The 24,901-nt window shown below is 33.3% G+C and overlaps 3 protein-coding genes and 1 long non-coding RNA gene across 6 annotated transcripts in view; 2 read left to right on the top strand and 2 right to left on the bottom strand.

The window, feature by feature from the left end:
• The window catches only part of tox (thymocyte selection-associated high mobility group box), a 606,421-nt gene that overhangs the window by 68,273 nt on the left and 513,247 nt on the right, over positions 1 to 24,901 (bottom strand). The window lies entirely within an intron of this gene.
• LOC148679736 (uncharacterized) overlaps positions 1 to 24,901 on the top strand; it is an 807,653-nt gene that overhangs the window by 473,893 nt on the left and 308,859 nt on the right. The window lies entirely within an intron of this gene.
• Positions 1 to 24,901, top strand: part of znf644a (zinc finger protein 644a) — a 398,550-nt gene that overhangs the window by 120,297 nt on the left and 253,352 nt on the right. The window lies entirely within an intron of this gene.
• Positions 10,281 to 24,901, bottom strand: part of hs2st1a (heparan sulfate 2-O-sulfotransferase 1a) — a 31,603-nt gene continuing 16,982 nt past the window's right edge. Inside the window, exons 3-8 of one of the 2 annotated variants that reach the window (XM_087240117.1) lie at positions 19,249 to 19,334; positions 18,432 to 18,570; positions 16,811 to 16,908; positions 16,574 to 16,731; positions 12,813 to 13,902; positions 10,281 to 11,946 (exon numbers count right to left, since the gene is read on the bottom strand). In XM_087240117.1, coding sequence (XP_087096243.1) covers positions 13,676 to 13,902; positions 16,574 to 16,731; positions 16,811 to 16,908; positions 18,432 to 18,570; positions 19,249 to 19,334 — 708 coding nt within the window. In that variant the 3' untranslated portion in view covers positions 10,281 to 11,946; positions 12,813 to 13,675. 2 annotated transcript variants of the gene reach the window in all.

The raw sequence follows: 24,901 nt of genomic DNA, 5'->3' as shown, positions 1-24,901 counted from the left end.
AGTTATGATAGGAACAGGTTAACAGTTAACATCTGAAGTAACTCTCTGGAAAGGTATCAGCTTTGACAATTTAAGCTAAATTGGTAATAGCTAGCTATTAATAGGTTAATATAATTTTATGAAATATAAAATTATTTACATTATTTTTTACATAAATGTAAAAAACTTAACATATACTTAGAACCAATGTTGGAGGTAACACATTACAAGTATGTGAGTTACGTAATGCAACAGACAGTGTTATGTGAAGTAACCAAGTAACGCATTACTTTTAAAAAATAAGTAATAATATTTTAGTTTCTTTTTAGAAATTGTAACGTGAGTAACTTTATTAGTTCATTAATGACCTTTTAAAAAAATTAATTGCTGAATTAAAATTAAAGTAGTAATGTGTTTATTATTTTGTACGCATTGAGGAAAAAGAAAATGGGACTGTTGTCTCAATGGACAGTGATATTACTTGAGATAAATAGTACAAAAGTAGTAAACACATTGCTTTAAACGTTCAATAATCTGTATATATGGCATGTATATCTCTGTGGGGTCAGGTCAGGGAGTTCTTGATAACGTCATAAAATATTTTATTTTATAGATAAATGAAGTTGTAGTTTATACAGTGTGTTGTTATTTGCAGAGCTTCTCTATTTAAAAAATATATTAAAAAAACAAGTTCTGAAAGAGATCAAGCCTCAGCCAGGTAATATAAAGTAACGCAAAAACTAACTCAAAAGTAATGTAATGCATTTCGTACCATAAAAAGTAACTAAGTAACACAACAGCTACTTTTTGGGGGAGTAACTCAATATTGTAATGCATTACTTTCAGAAGGAACTTTCCCCAAATCTGCTTAGAACAATATGCAAATGCGATTTTTTAAGTGACCATAACTTCATATGATGAATATAAATCATAATATTCATATATATATACAGTTGAAGTCAAAATTATTAGCCCCCTAAATTATTAGACCGCTTGTTTATTTTTTCCCCAATTTCTGTTTAACGGAGAGAAGATTTTTCTCAACACATTTCTAAACATAATAATTTTAATAATTCATTTCTAATAACTGATTGATTTTATCTTTACCATGATGACTGTAAATAATATTTTACTAGATATTTTTCAAGACACTTCTATACAGCTTAAAGTGATATTTAAAGGCTTAACTGGGTTAATTCAGTTAACTAGGCAGGTTAGGGGAATTAGGCAAGATATTGTATAAAAGTGGTTTGTTCTGTAGACTATCGAGAAAAAATATAGCTTAAAGGGGCTACTAATTTTGTCCCTAAAATGGTTAATAGAAAAGAAAATTCAAAACTGCTTTTATTCTAGCCGAAATAAAACAAATAAGACTTTCTCCAGAAGAAAAAATATTATCAGACATTCTGTGAAAATGTCCCTGCTCTGTTAAACATCATTTGGAAAATATTTAAAAAGGAAAGAAAAAAAATCGAAGGGGGCTAATAATTCTGACTCCAACTGTATATATATATATATATATATATATATAAATATATATTAATTGTTATTATTTCGGTTTCAGTATTTCTTATGGAAGCAAAATGCTTCAATTTCATGGAATGACCCCACAATGGAGTCTTAATCACCCATATTAAAGACCTAATTACAGCACACACACACAGCGTCACGGCCAAATCAGAATGAAAAGAAACTTTGACAGTGGTCTGATTGGGTGGTAATAGAAAATCAGCCGTGAGAAAAGGATCTTGGCTTTCTTATCATCCGTCTGTCATTTAGCTATGATTACCATCAGATTATATACAATCAAAGCAGTTTGGGTGAAAAGTGGCAGTCATGGGAGCCGGGTGAAACTGTTTATCTTGTCAAATGATCTTAATTCAAACCTGCACACACTTTAGATTTCAGAGATGGATGAGCTGAGAGGGAAAAAGCTTGTGTTTGTCGGCTTCTGTCACTCATTATGGTGTATTATGTCACTATTCAATGCCGAAAATTAGTCCCTGATGACATGACGGAGCCATGGGGACGGCGTTGTGATGATATATAGTGTGGTGTTTGCTTTGAGGAATTAAAAGCTTAACTCTGTGTTTAGTTGTATTTTGAGCCTGCATACATCTGCAGTCGAGCTCTGATGTGTAAAAAATACACAACACTATAAAACAAAAGTCCTGGTTAAAACATGGCAGATGTATCGTTATTGTCAAATGTAAGTGACAATTTTTCTCAGAATGTCTCACTAATGTATATGCCTCCCATTAGGTTCCCGTTAGGAAACCAAAAAAGGACATTCTGGAAATTTTAGATTTTTTTTTTTGGTAACCAAAAACAAACTTTCCCAGAGTACTGCAGGTATGTTGTGTGATATGGCAAAAATGCAATCTTGATAATTATCTTCCATATTGAACGATAACGATATGTATTTCAATGTAAGTTGTTATTGCTTCCAGATTTAAGAGTACCTCCACAATTAGAGGGTTCCTTAAATGACAGCATATTATTTGGCCAATACATTTTCAGTGGCTGAAAATTTCTACTACCAACACACTTTTACATTCCCAATGTTGCACATTTCTGCTGTGTGATTGGCTCTTTGAACAATATAGAGAAAAAAGACCAGAGCTTATCAATGTTATTGAAATATTATCGCAGATTAATATAATATAGTTTATTGGCCCAGCCCAAACTGCAGAGATTTTTTTGTATTTACATAAAAGGAAAAGCTCAACAAAAATGTATTATACTGTGGTCGAGAGAGCTAAATGTGCTGCAGTTAAAGAAAACACATGAAATTACAAAAAACACCAGCAAATAATAAAACGATTACATCAATTTGACAGCACACGTGTTGCAAATTCTCACAACACAAACAACTGAAGAAATGCACAGCAAATTGGTCACAACACAAACAACAGGAGACATGCGCAGCAAATTGGTCACGACATTTGCAAATATCCACGTAACACAATGGAAATTTTTCAAAGGGGACGCAAAACCATGACGGACCCTGTTGAGATATGGATGTGTTATTATGCCATGACTGTTGCTCAGTGAAGTGATTGGGGGTCTTTGAAAGGTGAGTTGTTTTTCATTTATTTTAATATCCTGATTACACATAATAACACATCCATATCTCAGCAGGGTCTGTCATGGTTTTAAGTCCCCTTGAAACATTTTCGTTGTGTTACGTGGATATTTGCAAGTGTCGTGACTAATTGCAGCGCGTTTCTTCAGTTGTTTGTGTTGTGACCAATTTGCAACACTTGTGCTATCAAATTGATGGAGATCGTTAATTTGCTGGTGTTTTTTGTAATTGTTAAACTCTCTACCTACCTACTCTGCCTACCGTAGTATTCACTATATTTCTTACTCTCGATTAATTTTAAACTTTATGATTTTTTTTTAAAACACAAAACAAGGTTTTCTGAAGAATAGTTGGAAAAAACAACCATTGACATCTATAGAACAAATATATATATATATATATATATATATATATATATATATATATATATATATATATATATATATATATATATATACATTTATATATTATTGAAGTCAAAAACTATTTGTTTTCAACATTCTTCAATTCTGTTTAAACGAAGAGAGAAACTCAAACAGTTTTGAAGAAAGCAATGAAGTAAAAGTAGAGTTCTAGATAAGTTCTGTCATCATTGAAGTAGAAATGATGACAATTAAAATGTTTGGATGTACTACTCCTTTATACAAAATGTAAAAGGGTGGTGAAAGAGCAAATGGTAATCAATGCACTAAAACTAGTTCATTATACTTTTGCTATAATAAACCATGGTTCATTTCCCATAAGGGAGCTCTTAATTTACCCATTGTTAATTTATTTCAGGTATTCATAAAGTGACGTCACACAGTAAATTCTTAGAAAACCCAGCTTTATGTCCACATTTCTTGTTTCTCATTCACGTTCATGTTAATTTTTTCATTTGCATTTTGCTGTGTTAATGTCATGGATTGGACTATAGGTTTGCACAACATATCGTTTCAGCATCAATAATGCAATGTGTGCATGCGCAATAGTCACATGGCAAAGATATGCAATTAGGTTGACTTTGCAGTGTAATTTTTGCATTTATACAAAACCACAATGCATGTGCTGTTTATTTCACTTTTATCTTTGCTTTGTTGCATTTATCTATGCTTGTAGTTTGTTTATTAAATGTTATGCATGATTCACTTCCCTACAGAATCATCCCAGTCCATCAAAATCAATGCATTTAGAAACTAGTTAACTTTGCTTATTAGCATGAATGGTTTTGAGATATTGGCTGCTTAACCTCCTAGGGCTTGAGTGTCTACAAGGAGACCAGGGCCGTAGGCAGCCTGGTAAAAGGTGGTTCTTTTTTTTTTTCTCAAAAAGTGGACCTTTTTCCAGTGCTTTGCCTTATGTACTGTTTAATTATGAGGTTTAAATGCTGCATTTTAGTGCCATTTTAAGCACTATTTTTAGCTGGATTAGCTTGCCAGATGGTCATCACAATCCCACTTTTTGAGGTACCAAAAACATTTGCTAAATATGAAGAATAAAGAAATATGAAAAAAATTACTTATTTTAAATACAAATTTATTATATCATATCTTATTAGAATTTTGCTTGTCTCTTTGGTAAAAATAAAGTACATTTTAAAAGTTCATGGGTAACACAAATAGCCTAATTAGTCTTAAAATAAGCTTAAATATGGGTGGCTATTGGTGCTTTAAACCTTTTTATTGGTATTTTTTTCTTTCAAGAATAAGGTCCAGGATTCAGAATAAAAGTTGGCCTTCTTGTACTGAAAGATGACTTCACTTTCGTCAGATTGTATGTTTTCTTGCACAGCTGCATGTTGGACTCATGAAAAATAATTGTTTGCATTCATAGGAAGCTTTCTTTGATGGGTTATTTTCAACATGATGGCATAGCAGTCAAAGTATGACAAATGAGCTCATGTATGGGACATATTCTGGACCTTTTATTAGAGGGGGTGGGTCTTTCTAACCTCCCGAACCCCTATGAGTTTATTCAGCCCTATTGTTGGTTTTGCCTGTGTAGATTTCCTGTAAACGAGACCACCGACCCCCTCCATCTCCTGGATCATTATGTTTATGTAATGAGGTCACAGTCGTTGATCTAATGGCACAGCGCAAAGTTTAAAACGTGTGTGTGGGGGGGAGATGTTATGGAAAATAAGTCATTTTCTCCACAGCTCCATTACTTTAATTGTTTACTGAGCAGAAGCATGTTGTGCTGTTTCAGGTAAAGAGCAGAGGACTCACATTAATAAAAGAGCAGGAGCTGTCTAAACAGACAGTCAGATAAACATCAGATCCAAGCACAGATTACACAGAAGCTTCATTATTAAGGGCTGAAGATTTTCATCAGCGCCTTATAATTTAATCAGCTAGAGATTGAACTATGATGTAAATTTATATCAAAAATTATAGTATATATTTATACACAGTAAAAAACACATTTTAAATACATTTACTTAAATATACCTTCAACAAATATGATAAATGTATAAATGTATATATATATATATATATATATATATATATATATATATATATATATATATATATATATATATATATATATATATATATATATATATATAGTTGAATTCAGAATTATTAGCCCTCCTGAATTATTAGGCCGCTTTCCCCAAATTTTCCCCAAATTCTGATGAATGGAGAGAAGGTTATTTCAACACTTTTCTAAACATAATAGTTTTAATAACAAATTTTTGATAATAGATTTATTTTATCTTTGCCATCATAGCAGTAAATAATATTTTACTAGATATTTTTCAAGACACTTTAATACAGCTTAAAGGGACATTTAAAGGCTTAACTGGGTTAATTAGGGTAACTAGGCAAGTTATTGTATAACGATGGTTTGTTCTGTAGATTATTGAGAAAAAAATTAGCTTAAAGGGGCTAATAATGTTTTCCCTAAAATGGTGTTTAAAAAATTGAAAACGGCTTTTATTCTATCTGAAAAACAAAAACTAAGACTCTTTCCAGAAGAAAAAATATTATCAGACATACTGTGAAAATTGAAAAAAAATTGAAGGGGGCTGATAATTCTGACACACACACACATAAATATACACACACACAGAATGTCTGATAATATTTTTTCTTCTGAAAAAAGTCTTATTTGTTTTATTTCGGCTACAATAAAAGCAGTTTTTAGTTTTGTAAAAAACTTTTTAAGATTGAAATGATCAGCCTCTTTAAGCATTTTTTATGATAATCTACAGAACAAATCATCGTTATACAATATCTTGCCTAATTACCCTAACCTGCCGAGTAAACCTATTAACCTAGTTAAGATTTTAAATGCCACTTTAAGCTGTATAGAAGTGTCTTGACACACACACACACACACACACACACACACACACACACACACACACACACACACACACACACACACACACACACACACACACACACACACACAATTTAAAAGCACATACTATTTATTTTTTATTTGTAATTTATGTGTGTCTGTGACCCTGGACCACAAAAATGATATATAATCTCAACATGATACATTGTATTGTATTGTATAGTCAAAGTTATCGATTTTTATTTTATACCAAAAAACATTAGAATATGAGGTAAACATCATGTTCTATAAAGACATTCAGAACATTTACTACCACAAATATATAAAAACTCAACTTTTGATTAGAAATTTGCTTTGATTAGAGATTAGAAATTATTTTTTTTTCAAAGTTTCAACATTATGAAATAGATTAGGAAAAAAACTTACAGCAACTTAAATATAAAATAGTTAAATATAGTTATCTTTGGCCTGCAGTTATCATTGATATTTGGTTTTTGGGCCTTCATACAAAAAAGTTTGAGCATCCCTGATTTACATCATGGTATTTCGGCCAAATATTGCAATAACAAACCATACATCAACAGAAAGCACATTTATTCAGCTTTTAGATGTATAATGTGGTATTAAGATAAGAGAAAATTAAATATTAATAATAAATAAAACACATTGCCAAACCTAGGTGAAAAAACATCACAGCTATATTTGTAAAGCTGCAAATACACTGTAAAACCTAAAACGTTAAGGTAACTTAAACTGTTTGAAGAAATCGATTGCAACAAGTTTAAAAACTAATCCTAATGAGTACTGCATGAACTTAATGTATTTGAATAAATGAAGCAATTTGAGCACAGTAAAACCTGATAAATGAAGAGAACTCAAACCAACCAAGTACTGTAAAACCCAATAAGGCAACTCAAATCATTTGAGGAAACCGATTGCAACAAACCATTTAAGTAAAAAAAAAATCTATACGAGTACTGTGAACTTACTCCATTTAAACAACCCATTACCTTCAACATGGAGTTCAAAACTCTTATCAAATGAGTAGAATTAACTTTCAGTCAATTTTGAGTTAACTACACTCATTTGGTTTTATAGTAGCTCTATTTTTATATCTCAAATCTATTTTTACAGTGCAGTTCTTCAAAATATTTTTATTAAACTAATGAATACTTCAGATTTCTATCCGCATATATTATAAGGTTGTAAATGTATTTTATTGACCCTGAAATACATGTTAAATTCCTTCAGAAATATATTTTAAATACATGAAGGCTGAAACGAATAAATCAATTATATATTTTAATGAGCCTCACTTTTACAAAATATATTTAATCCAGAGGAAAAAAAACATTACCATATAGGATAGCTGGCTATTTTGACGAACCAATTTCCCCCTAATTAATGTATCCTTTCCCTATTGACTAAAGCCAACAATTATGATGTTCATTAAAAATGAAGGGAAGCTCGACTGTCGATCAAACACAGAAAGGGATTGTTTGAAAGGGCCCTTTATTTGTTGCTTTGACAGCTCAATCACCCATCTAATCTAACCGGGGGGAGGTAAAAAAAAACGCCGACAATGACCGTCAGGGGCTACAGACAGCCCTTCATTTGAGTGCTAATTAGAAAAATTATATCTCTGAAAGGCAGCCTGGTATCTGTTCCCAGCGTGTTGAAGAGAGACAAGCTGAAGAGACGACAATGAGTTAATAGAAAAATTAATTATTTACACTATTATCTAGGCCATGCCATTGAAAGAACGACTCAGTAAAGCTTTAATTGTGCCGCTGATTACATTTCCACATCGAGATGGACTCAAAAGCATATCGCCCGCTGATGTTCATTAAGTGGATGCGCTCTCATCTGATGTTTTTCTCTTAATATAGCGTAGTGTTGGGGGTGAAAGGTTAAAGACCAAAGGGCTACATTCTGCTATTCTATAGGTACAAGTTTATCATGGTTGTTTTTACCCTCACAAATATACCATGCAAAAACTTTAAGGTAATGAGAGCATTTTTAGTTTTACAAAGCAAAGAAAGAGTACAAACATAACTATTTTAGGTTTCGTCAGTTAGGTGGCTATTTCGTACGAATTCATAAGAGTTCAATGGGGTATATGCCCACAGACTTTTAATTTCAGTCAGCCAGCCCCAGGGCTTCTGGTCGATCATCATCATATACAAAATTGTCACGTTTAAGATCTGATTTATTTATAAACAGCAATCATCACTGCCTCATTGAGATACGATATAAAGTGGGTATCAGACCAAAGAAGAAGCACTGCATTAAATGATATTTTCCATGTCATGTCATTAAAATATGGAAGTTTATTTTACCCCAGTATTTTCAATGGAGTTTCTGCTGATGATAGCACCTGCATTTAAACAGTCTTTCATCTCTTTTTACGCTTTAACAGCCAAATTGATGTTTAAGTCTATTTAACTGATTATATGTGAATTACATTACAACATCGATGCTGTAAAAGGAACCTTATGAAATTGAAAATAGTCACACTTTCACCAGAAGTTCATTGGACGAAAATGTACAATTTTAAAAAGGAGGCATGGCACCCAACCCCACCCTTAAACCCAACCACCATTGGTGCATTAGCAAATTGTACGAATTCATATGAAAACATTAAAATCTCGTACAAGTGTAATAATATAATACAGATAATAATAGTTATTTGCAATAATTTATCTATGAAAAAGCGCATAAAAAGGTTAGAGTGCCGTATCCTTTAAAAGGTTGTCATAATGCAGTAAAATCTTTGCAGTTTTCCTCTAGTCTAGGAGAGTAAACAAGCAAGTAAAATTTAGCAAGGTCTTTTTTGCTTAAGAATAAAGAATTTTGCATTCAGTATAAGAAAAAAAATGGATTCAAAAGGTAAAGGCTTAGGATTTTAATAAAAGCAAATAAAATCTTTGAAGATAAGTATAGGGTCCAATTTGTAAATTTAAGGTTGATTCAACCCAAAATGTGTTTGCTTCACCACATTTAAAAAAGAACAACAACAAAAACAAAACAAATGAAGAGCTGTTTCCTGTACAAAGCAATAAAATGAGCAAGTCACATCATCATAAGCACACTTAAAAATGGATAAACGTTATATCGTTTCAGCATCGAAATCAAAATGTACAATGGTAAGTCTGCATTAGGCTTTTTTTTTATTTTAACGCTGTACAATATATATATACACACACACACACGTATGAACATATATACATACATAAACATAGCTACTTGTTTAAACTGCTTATTTAAAATGAGCTAAAATAACACAATTCTTGAGATTTTATAGGACAACTTAATTGTTTTATGTTCACTTACACTAAAATTAGTAAAAGTAATCGAGTTACCTAAATTATTTTTTGTTGGGGCAACCCAGCATTTTTTATAGTGTTTTAGAATTCATACAAATGATAAGAAAGAATGTTTTGTAAAATGATAGCTCAACCAAAAATTAAATATTCTGTCATTATTTGCTCTTCCTCCACTTGTTCCAAACCTGTGAGTTTCTTTCTGCGGAGGTAGAAAGATATACTGAAGAATGTAAAAAAAAGATAAGAAAATGATTGATTAATTATTGAAACTATTTTATTTTACTTTAATATATTATAAATCATAATGATTGCTTTTCCACCAAACATTTGTCAGAATATGTTTTTTTGTGTGTTCAACAAAGAAATTCATGAAAGTTCACAACCACTTGAGTGATTTTGAGGAAATGTTATATTTTGGGTGAACTATCCCTTTAACCTCAACATAATCTTGTGATATCTGAAGAATCATGTGACTCTGAAAACTGGAGTAATGAAGCTAAAAAAAACTTTTTCATCACAGGAATAAATGACATTTTTAAATATTTTAATCAGTTTGTGCTATCAAAATTACAAAGATAAAAGAACAACAAGGAAACAAAAGCTAAACAAATCAAAGTCTTTTTATTATGGCTGACATGGTCAAAAAAAATCAACCCGTTTTCAGGTCTACCTCAGCACAGTCAGCAGAAAAGAGAAAACTCCCAAGAGTCTCATTCATTTAAAATGAGAAACACACATACAGGCTCACATGGTGGCACTGTGAAATAAAAGAAAACGACATACTAATATCAACTTCCTATGTACAAGCTACTCCACTTTTAATATACAGTACAGATTGAGTTTGATAGTCTAAAAACATCTGAAAGAACCTGCAAATCCTCAAAATAGTTTTCTAAAGTACAGAGTGAAAATTAATGACAAAGAGTGACTGTTCTACTCATCATGTGTCTCTGAGCTATTTTAGGGTCAAATGTGCAACCCAGCACCCATTTCATGCACAAATGTGTAGTCAGTAAAAGAACATGTACCTATACAAACACTGTAATTGTATAATGACTTTAGCAGATGCATTTTCATTTTCAAAAAGACATTAGTTCCTCCCTTGTATACCATCAAAAATTTCATATGGTTAGCCATTTCCATTTTCATAATGACAGTCTATACACAACTACATATGAATGCTTCTCATTGTAAAAATTCACATGCCGAGACGTCAAGTCATATTTACACTTGCTGTGACCATGACAGCTTTGTATCATATAGGAAAAAAGGCACAGTCTTGATGAATTAATTTACAGTCTTCAATTAAACTCTATAACCTCTGAATGATAAAAGAAGCAAACTAATGGTACCAGGCTTTGAAATTAGGTATGTTTATGTTAAGTATGTAAAAAAGAAAACATGATAAATCAGTCTTAAAATATATAAAAATAAATGTAAAGGAAATAAATTGCTGCTTAACGAGAACTAATAACAGACAGGCATGCAGATGTGTGTGTGTGTGTGTTTGATTTTTTTTTTTTAAAACAAACATTTTGTTTTATACATTTTTTGTAATCATCCCATATTTAAATGTTTTGGTCCAACAGCAGCTGTAATGACCAGTATTTACATACATAAACTCTTAGATAAAAATATATTTTCTGAAATTGATGAAACAAAAAATGCAGATAGAAGGTTAATGTAGAATTCTTTTAAAACCAAACAATCTAACATTACATAAGATAAGATACAATTATAATGTAAAATATTTACACTACCTGACAGAAATCTTGTCGTCGATCCCAGTTGTAAGAGCTACAAATATTAACTTGACTTATAGTTGATCATTTAAAAAAAGTAGCAGAGGGTAGATTTTTCAGATGTATTGTTTACCTTCTGATACTTTCAAATACTGCAGATCACCTATTGGAACCTGTAAGGACCCAAGATTCTCACAGAAATCAGTCAAGTTTGCTGAAGGTAAAATCATGGTTTGGGGTTACATTCAGTATGGGGGTGTGCGAGAGATCTGCAGAGTTGATGGCAACATCAAAAGCCTGAGGTATCAAGACATTTGTGCTGCACATTACATTACAAACCACAGAAGAGGGTAAATTCTTCAGCAGGATAGCACTCCTCATACTTCAGCCTCCACATCAAAGTTCCTGAAAGCGAAGAAACTGCTCCAGGACTGGCCAGCCCAGTCACCAGATATGAACATTAATGAGCATGTCTGGGGTAAGGCAAAAGAGAAGGTATTGAAGATGAATCAGAAGAATCTTGATGCTTTTTTTGTAGGGGTGTCAAAATTAATTGTTTCTTTGGTGCACCGTGATGCAGACGCGGACAATTCGGTATCGATTCAGTAATAATCATAACCGGTTATTATGTCGTGACGTCATTTATCTCCTATGCGCTCTGTCGCGAGGGAGGTGAGCGCGAGTATTTACAACACTCAGCCAACTCAGGGCCGGCATAGGCACCATAGGCAAATGCTAAGGGCGTTGTACATCCAGGGGGTGCCAGAAATGAGCGCGCTTCAGTTGGTTTTGTTTTCGATTTTCCTGACACACATTCAGTTATAGACGGCAATAACTCAAAAACCTCTTACCCTAAAAAGATCTAAAGTGTGTTTCCTACAGAAAAACAAAGCTGGTTATGTTTCACAGCTGTCTTTCTTTTTTTTCGCTCGACATTACGACCACTGTACCGTTTAAGCTCTCGCAGTCTGCGTTTACTTTAGCCGGCAGAGCTCGGGCTGAGAGGAGCTCTCAGTAAGGGACCGTCGGAAAAGTGCTTGTTTTTTTTTGTTTTTTTGTTTGTTTTTCTGCTCCGCTTACCGCGAGCTCTCCCTGTTGCAAGGGCTTAAGTGTGTGTGTTTGTGTGTGTGTGTGTGTGTGTGTGTGTGCGCGCGCGTGTGTTTGTTTGTCTGATGCTGTCTATGTTTGTGAATGTGTTTGAATGAGAGACAGTGTGGTGCTGTGTGTTTATACAGACAGCATGTTATAGCCTCCCCCCTAAAATATAACACTGTATATGGAAAGCATCGTCAATGCACCGTGATGCACCGAGATATCGAATTGAACCGAATCGATGGCATGATAATCGTAACCGAACCGAACCATGAGACCAGTATAGGTTCACACCTCTACTTTTTTGCCATTCCAGATGACTTTATTAATAAGTTGAGTCATCGCAGAGATGTATGGATGCAGTCCTCCAAGCTCAGTCGTACACAATATTAAATTCTTTTTTTCACTGCAGCATGACTTTATATTCTATTCTGAACATTATTTCTGTTAACTGACAAGACTTTTGTCTAAGCAAAGTCAGACTTTACTGTCCTAATTAAATCATTAAAAATCAAGACATGATCATTTTATTTTGGTAAAATAAGCGTAATCTAGAGGTCTTTGCCTTTCATATAAGCCACTTCTGATACCAATTGATCAACTAGAAGTCAGGTTATTATTTGTTTTTCCTAAAAATTAGATCAGTGACAAGACTTTTGTCAGATAGTGGACATCCAAATCGGTGTAACCGAGAAACAACTTTTAAAAGAAATAAAACATTTTACTATATAAAAAAAACTACCTTCTCAATTTGCTAAAGTTCAAGAATGTTTAGTAGTCATCCATACACTTTCATCACTTTAAAAATAAGAAATACAAACTCGTAAATCTGCATCATTCACTCAAAGAACACTCATTAAATTAGGCTAAAAAAAAGAGAACAAACCTGTGAAATGTGGCAGCACCAACACCTGTATAAACCTACTGCGATGGAAAACGACATGATCAAGTCACTTTTAAAGGTCATCCGAGAGGCTTTGAACTCTTCTTCAAATGATATGCATTGGAGAATAAAGCCCATAAAAGCTATTTGGCCCCAGGACTCTTCCCTGTGGCACGCACTAGTTTTACACATTCACATCCAGATGGAGAACATACGTCTTTTAAAGAAACAAAACAAAGTGTCCTCTCTCCAGTGTTTCTGACAACAGCGTACAGAGTTATCAGTTAGATTTAGGGTAGATTTTCTCATAGAAAAAGTTCTGTGTCAGAAGGTACAGTTCTCCATCTTTTTCTCTCACCGCATGAGCCCGAACGTACTGGAACTGCTCGAGTGCAAACTCATAAAACTCGTTCTCCATTTTCCAGATGTTGGACTGCTGCAGTCTGGCTATAGACTCTTTGGTGGGAGGCTTCTTCTCACTCGTTTTCCTTAGGTGGGATCTCTTTCCTACAAAGGTAATAGGTAAAAACATTTTTGAAAAATAATCATTTGAGAACTTGCATTACATCTACTGTATTTTCTAAAAAATAAAAAATAAAAACGTTGAAAAACACACGGATAAGTCGCACTGTGGTTTAATGTTGTGTTCACACTGAGCAGGTTCCGTGTGATTGTTTTAGTGAAAGCTGTTCACACCATAGATGATAACTCTCAAGTGATTTGGGTTTTAGAAAAGCTTGTTATGAATAAATTATTATTATTATTATTATTATTACTATAAAGATAATGATAAAGACATTGTTCTAAAAACTATTCTGAATGTAAATGGACAGCAGAGTTCAGACCACTGCTAAAACTGTCACAATGTAGAGAAACAAAATTGTTGGAATCATTTTGATTGCTTTTTTTTCCAGGTAAAAAAACAATAAAACACTGAAAGCCAGTCAGAATCCACTAAAATATAAAGTTGCACAGTTTAAAGCTACAGATGACACTGTAGAGAAGCAAATTGTTTGATGTTAGACACTCTTTTTTAAAGTTTATTTGAGGAATCTATATATATAAGTTTTGTAAAAAAATTAAATGGTTTTGAAAATGCTAAAAATGACATGGAAGCCAGGATACCAGATTGAAGGGACGCACCAAATTTTCAGCCGTTATAAATATTATATATATATTCAGCTGAAATATATAAATATGATCCAAAGAGAGAGAGAGAGAGAGAGAGAGAGAGAGAGAGAGAGAGAGAGAGAGAGAGAGAGAGAGAGAGAGAGAGAGAGAGAGAGAGAGAGAGAGAGAGAGAGAGAGAAAGGACTTTGGTAGTGCAGATTTCACAAATAATTTTGACCATTGTATATTTTCTGTCCAATTTTACATTAAGGTCAATAAAATGTGGTGTGTTTAATACTATTTTAAAAAGTAAAAAGAGTTACAAAATTACGTTCTAACACTTCATAAAATAGCAAACAATTGTTATTAAGTATTTACGGCACTGTTTTTTTTTTTTTTTCCGGCAAAGAGTATCAACAAATTTCTGTTATGGTCTTGACCCAGAATTTTATTTCAGTCTCTAATAATTGAAATATTTATGCAATACACTAGCAAAAACATCAGAAACACAACGGAAATGTTTTAAGTGGACCCAAAAATGTGACGAACGCCACTGTGCTGTGACAATTGCTCATTGAAGATGTAGGTGATCTTTGAAAGATGATTTGTTTTGTTTATTTATTTTAATATGCTGATTCCCTCGTCTTATTTTATTAGCCTCAAAAACCATAACCTAAATAGCCGGGTTCGTCACGTTTTAGGGACCTTTTGAAACATTTCTGTGGTGTTTCGTTCTATTTGAAAGTGTAAGAAAATGCTGCGCGTTTTCGTAAATTGTTTGCGTTGTGAGAAATTTGCTGGTATTTTTTGTAATTGCATGCTTTTTCTTAAATTGCAGTTTGTTAAGCTCTCTTAGCCACTGTAAATATAGCACCTCGGGTATAACGTCAGGTATTGCACTGCGAGTTTATGCAAATGCTAAATTCACAGTTAGGTTAGACAGATTAACAGACAAAGATGTAACAAAGGAGACATCCAAAACATGCAGTACTGGTGGCCCTTCGGGAACGTGGTTGAGAAACACTAACCTAATCAATTTTGATGTTCTAAAATATTTGTTAAATGGGTTTAAATGTAGAAATGGTAAAACCAAAATAGACAAGATGTAATTATGTATCTATTTAGCCCATAGGTCTCAAACTCAATTCCTGGAAGGCCGCAGCTCTGCAGAGTTTTGCTCCAACACTAATCAAACACAGCTGATCCAACTAATGAAGGAGTTCATGACACCTTTGAACACATTGGTTATTTGGATCAGCTGTGTTTGATTAGGATTGGAGCAAAACTGTGCAGAGCTGCGGCCCTCCAGGAATTGAGTTTGAGGCCCATGATTTACCCTATAAAGCATATTTAATTATTATTCATGGCAATTGGATTTTACTTCTTCAACATTTAGGGGCCGTTCACACAGAATGTGTTTTTCATTTCCAATGCACTACTTTTCTATTGTTTTTTTTAAATGAAAACATGCATGATGGAAGTGTGGGACTGTTATGTTCTCATCTTTTGAAGTGCCACATTTCTAGACACTGTGTTAAGTTAAAAGAAGCTTCTACTGATCAAAATATAGGCTGCTCATTACTGTCAGTTCCAAAGCAGTGGACCAATCAGAAAAACGTTTCCGTTTACAGGCAAAAAGTGGCTGGAAACCCTCATGTTTTATGCTGAAACTTTTTTTCTCTTGTATTTTTATAAGGAAAAATGTGTTTGGTGCAAATGAGCCCTTTCTCAGTATTTTCAATTTAAATAATTGTAAACATATGTAGTTTTGATGCAAAAACCTCACTTTTATGGCAAAGAATAGATTATTTTTATCACTTCTAACATGAAATAACTGAACATAAACATAAAGGCTGAGAAAAATGCTAATTTCAGAAGAAAATTCCAGATGGCACTTAGAGGTTTTTGCATCTGAACTCTTCATATTCTGTGCAAATGCATGTATGATGCAAACATAATCTTCCTATGGACATAAATAAATATACACTCAATACTTATAGACTGAAAACAGAAGAAAATGAGAAAATATAGTATTAAAATGTAATTCACATAGTCTATGCAGTCATACCCGTCTTATAGAGTTCTGTGGCCCCTTTAAAGAAGCGAGGAAGAGCCGCTTCCAGCATCATAACGAAGTCCTCCAGCTCCTCCGTCACTCCAACTAACATGTATTCATTCACCAGATTGTATTTCGCCTGCTCCAGAGCCCACCGGCTGCCAATGTTCCTGTGAAACAATTTATGAGAAAGTGAAACAACAGTACTGAAAATGCTGGATCTGAAACATCTGCATCAAAAGAGCCTACCAGCACTCAGAGTAATGACCACAGAAGAAGGGAATTTGAAGCCACAGTTTCTCAGGAGCACAGTCGGAGCCTCCAGCAGAGACACACTCATCAAATGTCTGAAACATACACAGCATACACATGTTGAAATAGTCTGATATGAATATGGGATAAACATTTACAAAGTCAAACTTGATTGACAGCAAAAAATAGTGGCACAAACCAAGGTTACAGTAATATGTTTTAGTAAATAGGGCTCATTTTAGGATGATTTAAAAGCCCAAATCTGAATGCAAATATTTATTTTGAATAAAATGGTTTTAAATCATATTTAAACTAATTATGGTAATAATTGTTTTAAAATTAGAGTATTATTAGAACATTTTATATAATAACATGTACAGCGGGGAAAATAAGTATTGAATATGTCACTTTTTCTCAGAAAACATATTTCTAAAGGTGCTGTTGACTTTGAAGTTTCACCAGATGTTGATAATAACCAAGGAAACCAATATATGCAAAGAAACAATATTTATTCCTTTATAAAATAAGTTACGCGTTATAAAATGAAATGATACAGGGAAAAAGTATTGAACACATGAAGAAAGGGAGGTTTAGAAAAGCAGTGAAAGCCCAGATAGCAGCTGAAATCTCTCAGTAGTTATTTAGCAACCCTCTGCTCTTCGCCATTGTAAATGAACATTAGCTTCTTCAGTCTAACATCTACATTAGCAGGATGATGAAGATGAAACTAGAGTGGACAATGATCCAAAACACAGCCAAGGAAACTATCAAATCCTTTTAGGGAAAAAAAACCAAGCTGTAGAATGGCCCAGCCAATCACCTGTATTAAATCCAATAAAGAAAAAATAAATTAAAGGTCAGATTTGATAGACGAGACCCAAAGAACCATCAAGATTTTTAAACTCTGCTGAAGTCTGTGAAAAACTCACACCTGAGCAATTCATGTGGCTTCATTCTCCATCTTTAAGTCGTCTTTAAGCTGCCATCACTATAAAATCCTTTTACATTAAGTATTAAATACGTTTTAGTAGTTCAATACTTTCTTTGTGTGTCATTTTATTTTTACTATACATAACTGATCTGTCAGATTGTTTGTTTTGTTTAGTTTATTTTTATGTTTGTGTTTTTACCAAAATCTGGTTTAAGTCCATGTCAACAGCTCCTTTACAAATATTAAAAACCATGACGTGTTCAATACTTATTCCCGCCACTGTACATACAACATTGATAAAATATTATTCTACTAAATATAAATGTGTGTGTGTGTGTGTTATTAAAAAAAATAGCAAGTCAACATTTAATAATATTAAGTTAATATTATTAAAACAAACAAAATTTTATATTTTAATAAAACATCATTCAAACATCAAATGTTTAACATTTAATATAGTTAATCATTTAATATAACATTTACATTCATAACATTATTACACAAAATCCATGTATAGACTTTTATATAAATTGCATATGATTATTCTTATTTTTATACATTTACTGACAACATATATCAAATTTTTATGAACATCATTACTGAACATAAACTCAACTGTACAAGTAAATACAACTACTTTTTTTGAACAAACACTTACAATCTCAAACCAAAAACAACCAGACTCACTTTTTTGTCTCCTTGTTTTCTGCGTCGTAGGCCCGGTCTGTAATCATCTCCAAATCGCAGGAAATAATAGTATGACACCAGACGCTCAATGGGGTCTCGGATAACATTAATGTAAATGGGCTTTTTTTTCACCCCAAATCTGATAAAGAGATGAAAAAGAAACAGTACAGCTCTGCTTTTCATTTTGCCATCACTAATACATTGAAACAGATGTTTTTGGAATTTATGTATAACTAAATAATTACTTTATGCATGCATTTAAACATTATCAGTACATTTCAGATATGTAAGGTATAGGGAGACCCAGTATAGACCATTTCAATGTGGTCATGTTATTGCTCCACCACATGTCCTGCTTGTTATCAAACCATTTCATAACAAGAGGCAATTCAATTATAACTTAATGTTAAACAGCTATCATAACATTATTCATCAATATGTGGATAATCAGAATCTATAGAAATTAAAAATGTAAAACAGGAAATATGTTGGGACCATTGTTTTTGTTTACATCCCTAAAAACAGTGTATATAACAATGTAACTTTTAGAGGAAGAGGCTATCTGCAGTTCTTCCCACGGCCACCAGGTGTCAGTAGCATCAAATCACTTTTTTTGACACTTGGCCTGTTAGTAATGTAAACATCCTTCAATAGATATGAATCGCAGTGATTAACACAGGTTTCATGTTACGTTGAATGTTGGAAAACTCCTTCTGGAGTGATGGTAGCATTAAATGCAAAACTGCATTTGTCATGCAAACTCACTGACCAGACCACAACAGATTCTGCACCGGGAACAGCACATGATGATACGTACTTGGTGAAGTCCAGAAAGGAAACATGTCCATGGTAGAAGGCCGGCTTCATCTCCTTCCATAACGTCACATTCTTTACAAACCGTACCTGAAATGCAGGAAACAATAAATTAGAGACAATTTACCCAACAATCTGGATTTTGCCATTATTTACAGTAGTTCAAAACCTATTACAGATTTTTTCTTTTATTGATCACAAAATAAGATATTTTGAAGAATGCTGGTTACAAGCACCCACTGTCATTCATAGTATTTTTTCCCCTACTATGGATGTTGTTACGTCCTTTTAGATGTTAATATTAAACTAGGAGTAGATGACAATAACATACATTAGTTTAATGTGTGTGACAAGCGGATGGAGAAAGAAATAAACTGAATCAAATAATCACTGCAATTATTTATTGCCCATATATCCCATGAAAACCAGTGAAAATATATTATACAGTGAAAGAAAAATATTTACAATGATTAAATAATGAATTACCTGGGGGGAGAGGAAGTAGTTGAATGTGCTTAAATCAAAGAAATAAATATAACAAAACTCAGTAACTGTTTTCACCAAACTAAACTAAATATGAAAAGAAAAGCATGAAAAGAAACATCTTCAACGTACCAAACGTCTTAACTAAACTGCTCTAACTAAAAACAAAACATACAGAAAACAGCACATTCTCCTGAACCTAATGAACTAATACAAAATATCAATCTGAGTGTTGTATATGTATATCGCGCGACTTACTCACTCCTACACCTCTCCGAGGCATCACTCAAACATGTCAGTTAACTGGACAATTTCACAAACATTGATAAATCGCAAACTTTAGACAAGAGCATTAAACAAGCAAAACACATTCTCTCAGACTAGCCCTCGCAAGAGAGACTGTCCTCACAGAGACCCACAGAAAGAATAAGAGCGAGAAGTGGCGAGAAGGAAAGAGACAGAGAGAGAGAGAGAGAGATCGCCATTGCAGTTTGGGCTCGGCTTTTAAACGCTACGCCAACCAGCGATTGGTGGCGCAAACCCAGCGTCAGCGGCCAACGTCATCAGCACGAAATGCGGATCCTCCAATGCCGTTCGTACCTGTAACACATGCATGAAACGACACACCCACATACAAACGAACGCACACACTTATCCAAAATACGTTCTGCAAGGGAACGTTACAGATGTCAATGAGTGCCAGCAAACAGTATTTTTTACAAAATCCTCTTTTGTGTTCAACAGGAAAAAAGGTTTAAAACCACACAAGGGAGAGTAAATTAGGAGGTAATTTAAATGCTTGGGTAAACTATCTTAGAGGGATGGCAAAAAAAACAAAAAACAAAACAACAAAAACATATAAAGTTGAAATAAGAATTATTAGCCCCCCTGAATTATTAGCCCTCCTGTTTATTTTTACCCAATTTGTGTTTAGCGGAGAGCAGACTTTTTTTTCAACATATTTCTAAACATCATAATTTTTTAATAATGGATTTCTAATAACTAGGGCCAGACGGAATCTGTGGACATTTTTTGCTATTTCAGCACAGAATTTTGTTAAAAATCTGCAGATTTATGCTGAATTATTTTGGGAGTATCATAACTAAAACCTTAATATTTGAACAAAAAAATAATACCTTTTAAACTTGTATTTAATGTTTACAATGCAAATCTAATTAGATCCACTTTATTTGGTATACAAACCAAGTCTTCTATATAATATATCTACTAAAAGACAGAAAATATAATTTTTTAAAACTGTATTGTGAATAAATTATAATAACATTTTCATATTTGTCAATAATATCACTGAAATTAATTTAAAAACGGTATAAATATGAATTTGCACAAGGAAAAAAAAACAATCAATGATGGGCTAAAAATCTGTGGAAAGTCTATGGAATTCTGTGCAAGCAAATTCCGCGTGGGCCTACTAACAACTGATTTATTTTATCTTTGCCATGATGACAGTAAATAATATTTGGCTAGATATTTTAAGACACTTCTATACAGCTTAACATTTAATTTGACATTTAAAGGCTTAACTAGGTTAATTAGGTTAACTAGGCAGGATGGCGTATTTAGGCAAGTTATTGTATAACAGTGGTTTGTTCAGTAGACTATCGGAAAAATATACAGCTCAAAGGGGCTAATAATACTGACCTTAAAATTATTTTAAAAACTGCTTTTTTTTCTAGCCGAAATAAAACAAATAAGACTTTCTCTAGAAGGAAAAATGTTATTACACATACTGTGAAAATTTCCTTGCTCTGTTTAACATCATTTGGGAAATATTTAAAAAAGAAAAATTAATTTAAAGGGGGGCCAATAATTTTGACTTCAACTGTACATATAGGACAAGGCCTTAATTCGAGGGGCTGTTTACACAATAAGGTTTTTAGAAAAAAACAAAACATTTTTGTCATTAAAAAACAAAAATCTGAAAAGAGGTTTGAAAGAGGAAGTTTCTGAAAACATCATCTTGCTCTCGTAAACACAAGAAAACAAGAACCTTTAAAATAGATGACTTCATGCACAAACATGATATATTAAGGCAAGTGCAAACAAACATAAACAACAATTGCTGTTATTGGAAGTGTAAATTTACCTTCATATTACAAACAACAGCAGCCGCATCTTACACACAATGCAAATTCTACACATCCATGTCGTTACTTATGGAATCAGTTTAGTCTCAAAAGAAATTCATGCAAAAGATACGATGTACACATGCGTAGCCAAATTCACGTGCATAAAATCAAATTCACGTGCGGAAAATATTTATTTATATTCACAAAAAATTTTCACGTGCTCAAAATAAAAATACATTTTCATAAAATACGTTTCACAAATGCAAAAGACCATTTGCAAATGTATAGGAGTGTACAAAAAGTTTTGAATGTTTAAAACTTGCGAGTTTATCCTGAATGAGAATGTGCAAATCCTCTTTCACGTACGACTCGCCCTGGATACGTGTGTGAGTATTTTTGAGACTTTCCTGCCAGAGGCAGGGTAACTCGTACCTTTCAGCCAATCAGATGAGAGCTGTAGTCAATGACACCAACTCTGCGCTTCATTTGCGCAGACTGTTTCTCTCCAGCTTGGCGAACAGAGAAAGCCAGAAGTCGCAGTCACACTTTTTTTCATTTATTTAATTATTTGACCATAGCCTCACTCTTTTTATCCATTATTTTGCAGCAGCTCCGCTCTTCTTATTTATTGTCTCGCAGCCTTACGAGCAGAATGTAGCCTGCAGAATGATGAAATATCATTCCGGTGATGCAAGCACAGCAGTACCATTGTGGTCTAGCGGTCAGCGCGTTGCGTTATCAAGCCGCCAACTCGTGTTCGATCCACACCAGAGATTAATTTTTTTTTTTTTTTTATTGTTAAGACATATAAAACTTTAAGGTTGTTGAACATTTGAAGTTCTAAAGCAACTGTTTTCTTTAAAAAGACTTAATAGTGTAATTAGAAACTGAATTGGAAATGACCTTATTTTAATATAGTCAGTCGTGAACTGAGGTGGGCCGGTCCAAGGCTTGAAACTCCAGGGCTGAAAAGGAGTCCCACTCCGGCCCTGATTATATCCAATGAATGTAAACAAGCTGCTGTTGTGCTTTAGTAATATAATATGTAGAATATACCCAAGTCTTTTTAAAGAAAACAGTTGCTTTAGAACTTCAAATGTTCAACAACCTTACAGTTTTATATGTCTTAACAATAAAAATGAAAAAAAAAAAAAGTTAATCTCTAGTGAGGATCGAACACGGGTCGGCGGCTTGATAATGCAACGCGCTGACCGCTAGACCACAATGGTTTCACCACCGGAATGATATTTCATCATTCTGCAGGCTACATTCTGCTCGTAAGGCTGTGAGACAATAAATAAGAAGAGTGGAACAATAAGGAACAAAAAGAACAATAAGGATAAAAAGAGTGAGGCTATGGTCAAATAATTCAATAAATGAAAAAAAGTGCAACTGCGACTGCTGCTTTCTCCGTTCGCCATGCTGGAGAGAAACAGTCTGCGCAAATGAAGCACAGAGTTGGTGTCATTGACTACAGCTCTCATCTGATTGGCTGAAAGGTACGAGGCCTCTGGCAGGAAAGTCTCAAAAATACTCGCACGCGTATCCAGGGCGAGTCGTACGTGAAAGAGGATTTGCACATTCTCATTCAGGATAAATTCGCAAGTTTTAAACATTCAAAACTTTTTGTACACTCTTATACATTTGCAAATGGTGTTTTGCATTTGTGAAACGTATTTTATGAAAATGTATTTTTATTTTGAGCACGTGAAAATTTTTTGTGAATATAAATAAATATTTTACGCACCTGAATTTAATTTTATGCACGTGAATTTGGCTACGCATGTGTACATCTTGTCTTTTGCATGAATTTCTTTTGAGACTAAACTGATTCCATAGTTACTTCCCTATAGGTACTCTTTACTCACAAGGTTGACAGAGGCAAATACTGGCCTGGCATGTGTAATACAGTGTTTTAGGCTGTATTGTTCAGAATTGTTATGAAACGCTGTGTAAACGTGAAAAGCATTTCCATTGTTGCCTACATTGCTGTCCTGTATAGTATCATAAAATCTAGATAATCCTAACTATAATTAGAAAACACAGACATAGCATGTCATTACAATACTACTACATGGTTTTAATGATAATGTCTTCAGGCTTGTGTTCTCATACTAATAGGTATAAATACAAAATCAAAAAAGCTATAGATTAACCCTTGTGTGTTGTTGATGTTTTCATCCACTCTGGTGTTATTTTGAGTCTTAATTTGGTCACAACTTTCTCTGTTTCAGCAGATTGAATGATTTTTGTTGACAAATCTTATTGACACATATTGTGAGAAAATGCTTTGAAAAAAAAAAATCAACAATACACTTTCAAAATTTTATATACTTTCATTATTTTGGCGGCTGTTTTTTCCCATTGACTTCCATTATAATGACATTTTTTGATTGCAAACCCATGACACCATATTAGCATGCATTTTTGATTGTTGCCAGTTTTCTCTGACGGAAAGAGGTAAAATGTGTCATTTTAAATGTTCATCATAAGTCGCAGTGCAAAAAAAAGCTTAGTTTTCATCTTCCTTATGGAGTAAAGTTATTGTATCTATGTGTGAAAGACACTGCACGATATTGAAAAAAACTGACAAAAACAACTTTTTCTGTGATACATATTGCGATACTGAGCAAAATTTCACCAGATGAAATGAATGGCTCTATTTGGAAAGAATTTGTAATTTTAGTATGATTGGGATAATTTTGTAGTGCATTCTTTATAAAATATAATAAACCAGTCACAAACATTGACAAAAGCAGATACAATCACACTAAACAGTGCTTTTATAGTTTGCTGGGAGTATTCAGGAACATAAATTGAATGTTCAAATGTAAAATAACACTTCATAAACTCCGATAATCTTTTTTTTAGTTTTAAACATTATAAATTGCTGTGCTCGATTGCTTTAAACTGGCTTTGAATGCTTACACTCTCACAGACCTATCTCCATGGCATCAATTTATGCAAATTATACCATTTTTGGTAAATATGAGAGTTCCTGCAAAGTGTAACAATAAATCACGTTTTTTCAACTCAGGCTCTTGTGATTATAGTCCTGAATCTACATTTCAGATCCTGCAATGC

Source organism: Danio rerio, chromosome 2 (genome assembly GCF_052040795.2).
Source record: "Danio rerio strain M-AB ecotype USA chromosome 2, GRCz13ab, whole genome shotgun sequence".
NCBI lineage: Eukaryota > Metazoa > Chordata > Actinopteri > Cypriniformes > Danionidae > Danio > Danio rerio.
This window is presented reverse-complemented; position numbering and strand designations above follow the sequence as displayed.